The sequence below is a fragment of the Pseudorca crassidens genome, chromosome 20, assembly GCF_039906515.1.
Source record: "Pseudorca crassidens isolate mPseCra1 chromosome 20, mPseCra1.hap1, whole genome shotgun sequence".
Lineage (NCBI taxonomy): Eukaryota > Metazoa > Chordata > Mammalia > Artiodactyla > Delphinidae > Pseudorca > Pseudorca crassidens.
The window spans coordinates 8,240,658-8,253,192 of NC_090315.1; the positions used below are offsets into that span (position 1 = coordinate 8,240,658).

Sequence of the window (12,535 nt, forward strand, 5' to 3'; positions counted from 1 at the left end):
CAGGAAGTGATTGGTGCCTGTGAGGGTGGAGGCAGCCCCGGGGCATTTTGGGAGCAGAGGGGAGGCACGTGACCTGGCCTCGGGCCCCTGGGAGCCCTTACCCAAGAGACACCTGACCCGGTCTGCCGAGGAGTTTCCCAGGCAGACAAAGGGGAGGCAAGATTTCTGGGTAGACAGCATGTCACATGTGTGAACTCTGTTCGTTCATTCGTGCGTTCTGAACCTGCTTCCTGAGGCTCCACTGGGTTGGATCCTCCCTCCCCCTACCGCCTCTAACTCCTAAGAACAGTCGTATCTCCCTTTTCACCGCTCTCCCACCTTCCCCTTCACAGGAGTTAAACAAATGTGACTGTGACATGCTTCACTAAGAGACTCCGCCCTTGCCAAGTCGGACGCAGAGTAAATAAAATAGGTCTTAGTAGTCACTTTCATATCAGTGACTTCAGAATAAGTAAGATTCCAGAACCCCAGATCCCAGCCACGATCACAGAGGGAGGGCGGGGAACATGAAGATACTCCACAGGGAGCATCAGTGGTGATGTGGGACTCATTCTAAACACCCCCAACCCAGCCTCTGTCGGTTGACTTGAGGCAGTAACCAAAGGGCCCACAAGGGGGCAGTGTTGACACATGCACGTTTTCCGGAGCCCTAACCTGTCCTCTCCGACGTCTTACTGGTGTGCGTGGCTTTTTTCCATTAACTCAGCAAATATGTATTCATTTTTTTGAAAGTTCTAGTTCATGACAGAATTAATGAATAAAAGAAAGAGGAGAGGCAATTTGATTCCCCATGGCTTTCTGTTGTGCAAGGCCCCCAGCAGGGAAAGCACAGACTCTGGTCGGAGTTGGTCCCTGCTCTCAAGGCTGCCACTGGGCGGGGAGGTCCCGCGAACACAGTGACAGCCTGTGATGGGAGAATTGCTCACACAATTTACAGTGTCCTGAGGCTGGCACAGCCCGTTTCTGCCATCACTCGCTCGCTCAATCATTTACCACATACATCCTGAGGCTGCTGGGGAGAGACAAGGGTCAGACCCAGCCCTTCTTGTGCACATATGAGAGTTGCTGTAGGAGACCCGTGGACCTATGCACAGGGTGTGCAGACGCTCGGCAGGGATCTGTTTCCTCAACCTGCAGGGGTCCAGGGGAAGCTTCCAGGGTACCAGCCCTCAAGCCATGTCCAGAAGGGAGAGCAGCCACTCACTGGGGGTCAAGGTGGGGAAAGGCTGCCAAAGGCAGAGGAGCAATATGTACAGAGGCCAGGGAATGTGGGTGGATGTGTGACCTGGTTGGGCTAGGAGGAGTTTGGTGTGACTGGAGTATGAGATGGAGGGAGAGGAAGCCAGGGAGGCAAAGCCACAGGGGCTGGTGGCTTTGCTGCCAGAGGTTTCCCAACAGGGCACTGGGGAACCACAGGAGGGCTGCGAGCAGGGAGGGGCAGAGTCCACTCTGGGCATAGAAAGACTCTCTGGGGCTGTGGGGGGGGGGTGCATGGAAAGCTGGGGAGGAGGCTGGGGTCCAGGGAGAAAGGGTGAGGCCTGAGCTGGGCTTAGAGCCATGGACAGAGCAGGGGATGGGGCAGAGAGTGCTAGGGAGCAGGGGGGTGGGGCTTGGGGACTTGTGGGCTGTGGGGCAGGGAAGGGGAGGACAGCACCCCATGCCTGGGTGGACAGTGGGGAGCCAGCCCGGTGGTCCAGGCCAGAGGAGGATACAGGAGGCCAGGACTCTGAGGATGGAGCCAAGGAAGTGGATGAACTTTCATTTCTCTTTCTTGCTTTTTTTTTTTTTAATTGAGGTAGGTTTACAATAGCATGTTAGTTTTTTTTTTTTAATAAATTTATTTTATTTATTTATTTTTGACTGCGTTGGGTCTTTGTGGCCGCATGCGGGCTTTCTCTAGTTGCAGAGAGCAGGGCTACTCCTCGTTGCGGTGTGCGGGCTTCTCATTGCGGTGGCTTCTCTTGTTGCGGAGCACGGGCTCTAGGTGCGCGGGCTTCAGTAGTTGTGGCACGAGGGCTCAGCTGTCGTGGCTCACAGGCTCTAGAGCGCAGGCTCAATAGTTGTGGCGCACGGGCTTAGTTGCTCCGCAGCATGTGAGATCTTCCCGGACCGGGGCTCGAACCCGTGTCTCCTGCATTGGCAGGCGGGTTCTTAACCGCTGCGCCACCAGGAAGGTCCCCAGCATGTTAGTTTCATTATACAGCACAGTAATTCAGTTATATGTATACGGATATATATATGAATATATACGTGAACATATATATATTCTATTTCAGATTCTTTTCCCTTATAGATTATTACAAAATATTGAGTAGAGTTTCCTGTGCTATACAGTAGGTCCTTGTTGGTTATCTATTCTATATATAGTAGTGTGTATATGTTAATCCCAACCTCCTAGTTTATCCCTCCCCCGCAACTTTCATTTTTCTTGAGTGGTCCAAGAGGGGGTGTGTGTGTGTCTGTGTGTTTGTACATGTATATGTATACAAATATGTGTGTGGATAGACAGATAGATAGTTGATCCTCATTATTCACAGATTCTGTATTTGTGAATTGACCTCTTCACTAAAATGTATTTGTAACCCCAAAATCAATACTCTGAATGGCTTTCGAAGTCATTCTCAGACACGCAGAGTGGAGAAAATTCAGTTGCCCAATGCACGTGATCCTAGCCGAGGCTGAACAAGGCGACACTCTGCCTTCTTGTTTCAGCTCACAAGTGTCCTTCCTGTGGTCTGTTTAGTGCCACATTTTCCACACTTTTATGCTTTTGGGGGGGGATTTTGCTGTTTAAAATGGCCCCAAGCATAGTGATGAAGGGCTAAGCGCAAGGAAGTACATGTGTGAGATGAGCATCCTTCAGTGCTGTTGGACCAGAGATCCATGCGAATGGATCAACATTATATTAAATAAGGTGTCTTTAGGCACACAGGTAAAACCAGGTGATGCATTGATCAGTTGGTAAAAATGTTGCGATTGGAAACTGTGCTTCTGGTAAACTCCTGGCTCAGAATTTGCTCCTTCAGTGTCCAAGGCCTGACTACCGTGAATAATGAGAACTAGGGCACATCTACCAGACATCCTGTTTCAGAAGGTTGCTCTCCTTCCCTAAAAGGCCTTTCACATGTACCTCTGTCCTCTCAGGTTTCTTGACAACCCAGAAGGCCTCGTGAGACAACGCAGTCGCTGGATCAATACCTCAGGTATGTCCCAAGGGGAGGGAGCAGGCGGGGGCCTTGGAGGGACCGGGGCTCAGGCCCATCCCGGGGATGCCTCTCTTTACACCAGTCTATTTTCCTTCTTTGAGTTTTCCAAATCACACATGTATTTGTGCCCCTTGTAGAAAAACAGAAATCTTCCCCCAAATTTCAGAAGTCTGTCTGAACAATAATAACAGCAACACACACACACATGCAACCACACACACATAATGTGTGGGGGTTTTTAATGGAATCATATTACGTATATTAGTCTCTGACTTACTTTTTCATTTAAGAAGGTGATACCTTAGAGATTTCTGTGTCAATACTTGTAGAATTTTATGGGTATTTTTTAAAAATTGTGGTATAATACACTTAACGTCAGTTAAAACTACAGTTCTGACTCATTAGTCCTGAAATCCGTTTAACAGGTCAAAAACAGGATTTTTAAAAATTAAAAAACAGAAAACTATGAATGCCTTACAGAAGTTAAGGAAATGCCATATCTTCAGTGATACATATCTATACTCATATATATGTATGTGAGTAATGGATTATAATTAGAAATACATCTTATATTTATATTTTATATTATAAAATGTATTTCTAATTATATCTCTATTTCTGTCTTATTTATAATTTCATTTGTTTGTTTGTTTTTAGATTCCACATATAAGCAATATCATATGATATTTGTCTTTCTCTGTCTGGCTTACTTCACTTAGCTTGATGATCCATGTTGCTGCAAATGGCATTATCTCATTCTCTTTCTGGCTAAGTAATATTCCATTGTTGCTCCCCTGTCTTGCCTCCTTTAAATAGTGATGCTATGAATACTGGGGTGTGTGTATGATTATGAATTAGAGGTTTCTATGGGTATATGCCCAGAAGTGGGATTGCTGGTTTATATGGTAGCTCTATTTTTAGTTTTCTGAGGAACCTCCGTCCTGTTTTCCATAGTGGCTGCACCACTTTACCTTCCCACCCACAGTGTAGGAGGGTTCCCTTTTCTCCACACCCTCTCCAGCATTTATGGTTTGTAGACTTTTCGCTGAGGGCCATTCTGACCGGAGTGAGGTGATAACCTCACTGTAGTTTCGATTTGCACTTCTCTAATGATTAGTGCTGTTGAGCATCTTTTCATGTAAACCGTCATTTTTAAAGCCAATCCCTCTTACTGGAGACTGAGGCTGTTTTTGTTTCGTTTGGGGGAGTGGTTTTTTCCAGCGTCCCTGCTGTAGAACGTCTACATTGCTCTCTAAACATGAGGCGGAAAGACAGCCGGAAAAGGATAGTTTATCCGCTCCAGTCTGTAAGGACTCTTTTGCGGTATGCGGGCCTCTCACTGTTGTGGCCTCTCCCGTTGCGAAGCACAGGCTCCGGACGCGCAGGCTCAGTGGCCATGGCTCACGGGCCCAGCCGCTCCGCAGCATGTGGGATCTTCCCGGACCTGGGCACGAACCCGCGTCCCTTGCATCGGCAGGCGGACTCGCAACCACTACGCCACCAGGGAAGCCCAGGACTCATTTTTAAATTACCTGAAATCCCTGGATTCAGATCATGTCTGTGCTGCTCAAGTCACTTTCCCCTCCAGCCTCGGGCTCTTGCTCCGTAAGAATGAGCCCCATTGGCAGTTCCCTGGTGGTCTAGTGGTTAGGATGCCAGGCTTTTACTGCCGAGGGCCCGGCCAGGTTCAATCCCTGGTCGGGGAACTGAGATTATGCAATCTGCGCCAGCATGACCAAAAAAAAAAAAAAAACAACGACAAGGAGCCCCACGGTCAGTTTATTGCAGCTCTGCTGACGCTAAGGCAGTCACGGGGAAGTGGAGCTGGTGGCGCCAGTGGGGCTGGTGGGGACGGGCTTGGGGTGGGCGGGGCCAGAAGGAAGTTCAGCCCCAGGTTTACCAGCCTCTCTGAGCCTCCGCTTCCCCACGTGTAAAATGGGGCCAATGATAGCCCTCACCTCCCGAGGGTTGTCCCGAGAATTCAGTGTAGAGCTGGGCCCAGGGGTGCTGCCTTAGCTTCTGCCGCAGCCCTAATTAAACGTGCTCAGGGCCAGCCTGAGACAGGCATTGCTCAAGTGGGAGCTATTATGATTACTGTATTGGTTTCATAATTGGCACTTATAAAAAGTGTAATAATGGCATTGTGCTATTTAGGGAAAACAAACAACAAAAAGGCTTTATCTTTTAAAACAGCCTCTATCTTTTAAACTCCGTCCCTGGGGCAGCCAGCCTGGTTTTGTAAGCCAGTGAACTAAGTTTTTGTGGGGTTTTTTTGGCCTCATACCCTGACTTGCGGGATCTTAGTTCCCTGACCAGGGATCCAACCCGTGCCCCCTGCAGTGGAAGCGCGGAGTCATAACCACAGGACTGCAAGGGAAGTCCCCTAAGAATTGTTTTACAGTTTGAAATGGCTGGGGGAAAAAGTCAAGAGAAGAAGACTTTGTGACACGTGAAACCTGTCTGACGTTCAAGCTGCAGAGTCCATAAATAAAGCAGTCTTGGTGCACAGCTGCGCCCATCGGCTTCCTGCCTTCCGTGGGCCTTTTGTGGGAGAACAGCTGAGCTGGGTCCTGGCCACAGAGATTCCCGGCGTACAAGCTTGCTGGCTCCCATCTAGATACCCACCAAATAGTCAGAGATAAAATTGTATAATCAGCCTGGGTTTGCTTTAAAACAATACGGGACGGGGAAGGGTAGGGGTTTTGATGAAACAAGATGGGCATGAGTTGACAGCTGACGAGACGGGGTGACGGATACGCTGCCGTTCATGGTACCGCTCTCCTGTTGCTTATGTTTGATGTTTTCCCAAAAAAACAATTCAAATCTAAGTGGTCGTGGCAGTGCCGGGCACAGAGGAAGCACTGAGCAAATGGGCACCACGGCTGAGACCCTCTAGGCAGAGCCCCTCAGGCTCTGGGTTGGGTACCCCTCTCAGGCTCCTCCCGTGTCTTGACCACAGAGACCCTGCAGAAGTACCTGAAGGTGGTGATGGCCCTCAAGTACGAGGAGAAGCCGCCCTACACCGCCCTGAGGAACAATCTGAAAGCCCTGCTTCAGGATCTGCGGGTGTCGGCCTACGACCCCTTGGACCTCCAGGTGGTACCCTAGGTGCGTTCCAGTGGGAAGAGTTTGTGAGGCTTAACCCTCTCCCCAGCTCCCACCGCTGTTTCCACCGATGCCATTTGATGTTTATACTCCAGGGGCCAACTTCCCAGTGAGCTGCTGCCTTTTTCCACAGGATTCTTGAACCTTCCAGCCCCCTGGCATCACAAGTAGCAGGAACTCGACTCAAACTGGCTTTAAGGAAAACGGCAATTGATTGGCCCTTGTCACTAGAATATTCCGAGGGGGAAGCTTTAGGTGTGACTGGATTCAGGGCCTGGAAGTTAGCACCGAGATGTTGTCAGTCTCTCTGTCTTTCTCTGTCCCTTTTCTCATCCCTCCATCCCTCTACCCATCCACCTGCAGTCTCTGCTTTCCTTTGGGTCACCCCCCAAAAAACCCCATCTGTCCCCCACCAAAACCCCTGGCTCTGTGTCCAGTGCCTCACCTTGCTCGTGTGTGTGTGTGTGTGTGTGTGTGTGTGTGTGATGACTCTAATGTTTGACTACAGTAAGCACACACATAGGGAAGTAGGGGAGCTAACGCCCAGGAAGTAGAAAAGCCACACAGTGCAACACATGGACGAACACATTGACAAAACATTCCACATCTTTGTAAAAGGGGCTGTGTTGGTCCTTTTGCCTTTTTCGTTGTGGTTGCACTGAGCCCATATGGCCATTCCTTGGGATAATGGGGAAGGGCAATCATACTGTTTGGTTCCTTCCCCCACAGTCTTGCAGCTCCTCGATGGTGGCGATGAAGGATGCTCTTTGTAACGCCAGTGGCTGGGTGTTGGCTTGCTTTGCCAGGGTTTTGTTTTCCAGACAAAACACCTTGAACACCCGTGTGCACACAGGCCTGAGGATGGATTTCTTTTGAAGGAGATAAGCAGATTGCTCTTCCCCGGGGGCTGTACTCACTCATTTACGCTCCCCTTAGCACTGAGTGAGAGCGTACGGGAATCTGTGGAAGGTCAAAATTATAAACTCAGTTCCCTTGACGGTTCATTTTGGTGAGGCAGCATGGATGGGTTCTGAGGAGCAGCTTCCCCGGGGCCCTCCCCTGTCCGTGGGGTTGTCATTTCTCTCACATGTCTGTCTGGATTCAAAGCTCAGTGTCTGTCCAACTCAGCGGTTCTCAGACAGAGGCAGTGTTCCCGCGGGGGCCATTTGGCAGTGTCTGGAGACGTTTTTGGTGCTCACGCCTGAGGAGAGGTGCTGCTGGCATCTCAGGGGTTGAGGCCGGGGATGCTGCCCCCTGTTGTGCGACACACAGGCCGCCTGCTACCAGCAGCGCCGTGGCCGAGGAAGCAGGCCCGCGTGCGTCTCGAGGAGCATCCTTGTGGGTGGCAGCCTGGCTCCCACAGTGTGGTCTTCTCTTGGCACCTTGACGACAGGTGCTTCTTCAGCCCTGCAACCCTTACTCACATCCCAGAGCTGAAACCACGAGGTAACACGTGTGTCCGGCTCTTCACACAGTGCCTGGGTGCAGAGCGCTCCAAAAATGCCAGGTTGTTTGTTTGTTCAGTAACCTAGCAGGCTCCCTGCCTTAATCACAGACACTCTCCAAAAGTGAAGGCGTGACCTCCACCCAGCTTGCCACCCTCCCAGTCTCTGTCCCCCCAACCCCCAGCTGTCCTGAGAGACCTCTGGGTCCTCCCACACCCCTCTCTGCCCCCAGCCCTGTCCCTGCAGGCGGCTGCTAAGTCTCTTCTAGCCCTCTCCTCCAGGGCTCTGCCTCTGCCCGGACCCCCCAGAGTTTGGTCACCTGCTGGTGGTGAGCTCCGGGAGGGCCGGGTCACGTCTGTTTCTGCATCTCTGTGCTTCCCACTCACATCACTGGCCTGGCTCATAAATATTCCACCCATATTTACCGAGTGGGTGAGTCCAGCCTTCCCGTCAGTGCTGGCCTGTCTTACAGTACCTCCCTGTCCCCCACCCCCAGTACCATGGAAATTTAAAAGCTAAAGACCGAACGGCCCCTTTCAGGATCACTACAGCTCACTCTCTGGGGACCACTTACTCACTGCCAAGTTTGTCCCTTGGTTAGGAACTTAATGAAGAGATGCTCCTTAAGGAACCCGGGGACTTTGGAGTAACTTGAGGATCATCTTGCCTCTGCCTTGGCCCGAGCGCCCAACCACCCCTCAGATTCTAGGCCAGGCCAAGCTCAATCCTACCTCAGGACCTTTGCACTTGCCATTCGCATGGTCTGTGACGATTTTCCTCTTCTTTTTTAATTAATTAATTTATTTATTATTTTTGGCTGCGTTGGGTCTTCGTTGCTGTGCGCGTTCTCTAGTTGCGGTGAGCGGGGGCTACTCTTCCTTGCGGTGTGCGGGCTTCTCATTGCGGTGGCTTCTCTTGTTGCGGAGCACGGGCTCTAGGCGCACGGGCTTCAGTAGTTGTGGCTCACAGGCTCAGTTGTGGCACGCGGGCTGTAGAGCGCAGGCTTCAGTAGTTGTGGCACACGGGCTCAGTAGTTGTGTTGCGGACTGTAGAGCGCAGGCTCAGTAGTTGTGGTGCACGGGCTTAGTTGCTCCGCAGCATGTGGGATCTTCCGAGACCAGCGCTCAAACCCGTGTCCCCTGCACTGGCAGGCGGATTCTTAACCACTGCGCCACCAGGGAAGCCCCTCCCCTTCGGTTTGCATGACCGGCTCCTTCTCATCACTGCCTCTCAGATCCCGAGGCCTCCCCTTGTCGCCTTCTGGAGGGAAACAGGTGTTTAATCTGTCGTGTCTCCACGCTTCTCCTCCAGATTGTAAGCCCAGCAAAGTCTTCTTGTTCCTCTTGTTTGTGGTGGTATCTCGCATCCCTAGAAAGTAGAAAGCCCCTATCACACAGTAGGGGCTTAAAGGGTACTCTTTGAATGAATGACACTGACAGCCATTTTTATCGTCTTCTAGAACTTTCAGCCTGCAGTTTGAAATAGAAAAAAAAAAGAAGATATGTGACTCAAGGACTGCTATAGAATCACAGACAAGCTTCTAGAAAGATCCCTCGAATGTGCATTCCTGCCACTTCTTTAGATCATCCGTCTAGATCAGCCTCAGGGAACCCGGAAATTAGGCTCAGATACTGTGAACTCCCTCCTTTGACCATCCCTCCCTTCAGCCGTTGTCTCCCACCAGCCACTGGCGTTTTGGACCGAGAAGACCCCCAGTTCACAGACAGGGGTTGGGCTGGTCCTCTCAGTAAGGACGCTGCCATTGGCACCACTATGCTGTAGCAATAAATGGTTTCTTTGGAGCTTGGAGGGTTGAGTGTCTGCAAAAGAAGTTCCTTTTGGAAAACTTTAGCTCATTTTTTTTCTCCCACCCACCCATCCCTTCAAGCTTTCACCCAGCCATCTACTCTTTCATACATCTATTCACACTTTCAGGCAGACACTCATCCATCCATTCTTTCACTTATCTGTCCATCCCTCCATCCATCCCTCCATCCATCCCTCCATCCATCCCTCCATATACTTGTCCATCCATCCCTCCATCCACTCACCCTTTCATCCATCCATTCATTTACTACTCATTCTCCCATCCACCTACCCTTCTTCTCTTCCATACATTCACCCTTCCTTTCATTCGAGAAATATTCAGCAGGCGTTTCTTGAGCACATGCTGTATGACATGCATCATGCTGCACAGAGGGTCCCGATGAACCAAACACACCTGCCAAGGTCCTTGAGCTGACGGAGCCTACAGTCAAGCGGGAGGGGACGGTGTTCAAGGACACGACTTCACGTGGTGATTGGCACTCTGAAGACAAAGCTCGGGCTGTGATGGAGAGGGAGAGGCCTCGGGACAGGAGGGCACCTCTGGGGGGAGCCTGGACTCAGAGGGACCAGGGAGGAAGCTGTGGGAGGGTAGTTAGAGGAAAGGAGGGCCTGGGGAGAGACGTCAAAGGCAGGCTGGCCGGCAGCACGTGGCCAATGATTAGACTGGGAGAGGCTAAGACGGAGGAGGGGATAAACCCGCCTCCCCGAATTGGACCTTGGATATCTTACACCATCCACCCTGCTTTGAGATGGGGAGAATCAGAGGCCGGATGGGGGAAGAAACTGCTCTGAGACGCCCTGATTCTCTCCCTGCTCGGGAGAGGAAAGGAGATTGGTAGACTGATGATCGTTTCCTGGCTGAAAGGAAGTGTGTATAATCCTTTCCAGAAGGAGGTAGTCCTTAAGGAGAGAGAAAACCCATCAGAAAATCTCCTACTTCCAGCCCCTCTGTGTTTATGAGTCCACAAAAGAAGAGGGACGTCAGCCACCCTTCAGGGCCCCAGATCAGGCAAGAGGGACGGTCATAGTCAACACCTGCCCCTCCCGTCATCCTGCCCTCGGTGCACTTGGCCAGTCCAGCATCAAAGTCCGGCAGCCCCCTGTCCTCCACCCTTCTCTCTGAGCGAGCAAAGGCAGCGAGACCCAGCGCTGCTCAGACAATGGGAGAGCCCCATGTCCGTCGTGGCAGAGCAGCGAGAACGTGGGCAGTTTCCCTCCCTGTCAATGAGCCCGCTTTAATCTGTCTCCAGAGCCCAGGTTTTGGTAGCTCATCCCCCAACCTCTGAAAGAGGAGAGTGTGGTCATCGGCATTAGATGAGAATCACAGGGCCCAGGGGAGTGGAAGTGACTCACAGGCTACCATGTGGCCGACAGTGGCTGGAACCTGTCCTCTGTCCCCTCCATCCCTCCTCTGCCCCAAAATGAAACCCTGGCTAAAGGTTAGTGAGACATTTGTGGTGCTGGGGGTGTGCGTTTTAAAATAATTTTTACTGCAGGGCACCTCTGAGCCTTCAGTAAACTCAAGTTGTTACCGGAAGGGGTCCCCTTCCAGGGCCCGAGAGTGAGATCTAACACTCAGAAATGAATTGTCCAAGGAGACACGTGTGCTGACAAAGCAAGAGACTTCACTGGGAAGGGGCGCCCCGGCGGAGAGCAGCAGGGTAAGGGAACCCCGGAGAACGGCTCTGCCACGTGGCTCGCGGTCTCAAGGTTTATGGTGATGGGGTTAGTTTCCGGGTTGTTTCTGGCCAAGCATCTTGCTTGTGCCCATATTTGGGCTGACTCAGGGTCCTTCGTGGTGGTGCACGCATCTCCGCCAAGATGGATTCTAGCATGAGGATTTGTGGGAGGTTGGCAGGACATATTACCGACTGGCGTCTCCTCCCTCGTTTTGGCCCCTCCTGAATTCTCCCGCAAGCACCGTGTTGTTTATCAGGACCTCCTGTCATGAGACAACTCATGCAAGCGGTTATTATCGTGCTTGGCAAAGGCGGGCAGTTTCAGTCAGTGGTTCCCTAACAAGGTGTGGGGTTTCATCTCCAAGAGGGGCCGCCCAGTAGGCAGCTGGGAAGGACAAATCACTTCCCTTCCCTTGTGAAATATTTTTCTTATGAAAAAGGATTGCTTCTAAGGCTATTGCAAGTAAAATTCCTTCCGGATGAGACCTCAGAAACGATAGCAAATGTTTGCAGAGACTCCCTTATGGATGTTAAAATTCAGCTGAGTACCTTTTACAGATCTAATCGGCTCTGTTCAGTGATTCCTGAACTGAGCAGCATCCTGTCGAGCAGATAGAACAGATGTTGAAAGACTTTTTAGAGGCAGAAGGAAGCAGGAACAAGAAAGTTCTGCTGGGCTTCCCTGGTGGCGCAGTGGTTGAGTCCGCCTGCCGATGCAGGGGATGCAGGTTCATGCCCTGGTCTGGGAGGATCCCACGTGCTGCGAAGCAGCTGGGCCCGTGGGCCATGGCCGCTGAACATGCGCGTCCGGAGCCTGTGCTCTGCGGCGGGAGAGGCCGCAGCAGTGAGAGGCCCGCGTACCGCACAAAAAAAAAAGGAAGAAAGAAAGTTCTACTAGGCAAAAAAAGCAGTTTGCTTATTGCAAACTTGCTTTTCTTCAGGGGACTGCAGGGGTCTGTCAGGCACATTGCTTAACTAATTCTGATCAGATGATTCCTGACTGATGGTTTAAGATGCCATTTCTGGAAGAGCCAACACTGTCATGGAGTCTCTGTTTGGTGACGTGGGGCTTAGCATAAGCAACTCCATTTTGGGCCTGTTGTCTTATTTTTAACACCCAGTTGGAAGTTAATGGGGAAATTTTTACTGCTTTGGTGGAGAGTCTACAAATGCAAATTATGTTGGGTGTTTGTGAAATGTTTCACATCTATGTTGTGAGATGTAGATGTTTCACATCTACGTTGTGAAACGTAGATGATATATTTTTTAAACT

At 51.0% G+C, this 12,535-nt stretch overlaps 1 protein-coding gene across 22 annotated transcripts in view; it reads left to right on the plus strand.

Moving 5' to 3' along the window:
* Positions 1–12,535, plus strand: part of VRK3 (VRK serine/threonine kinase 3) — a 69,946-nt gene that overhangs the window by 33,279 nt on the left and 24,132 nt on the right. For 17 of the 22 annotated variants that reach the window (XM_067719356.1, XM_067719352.1, XM_067719355.1 and 14 more), the window contains one exon: positions 3,145–3,203. In XM_067719356.1, coding sequence (XP_067575457.1) covers positions 3,145–3,203 — 59 coding nt within the window. Of the gene's footprint in view, positions 1–3,144; positions 3,204–6,165; positions 6,315–9,215; positions 9,559–12,535 lie in introns of those variants that run through there. The other 5 variants (XM_067719365.1, XM_067719375.1, XM_067719364.1 and 2 more) reach the window with 4 other exon arrangements.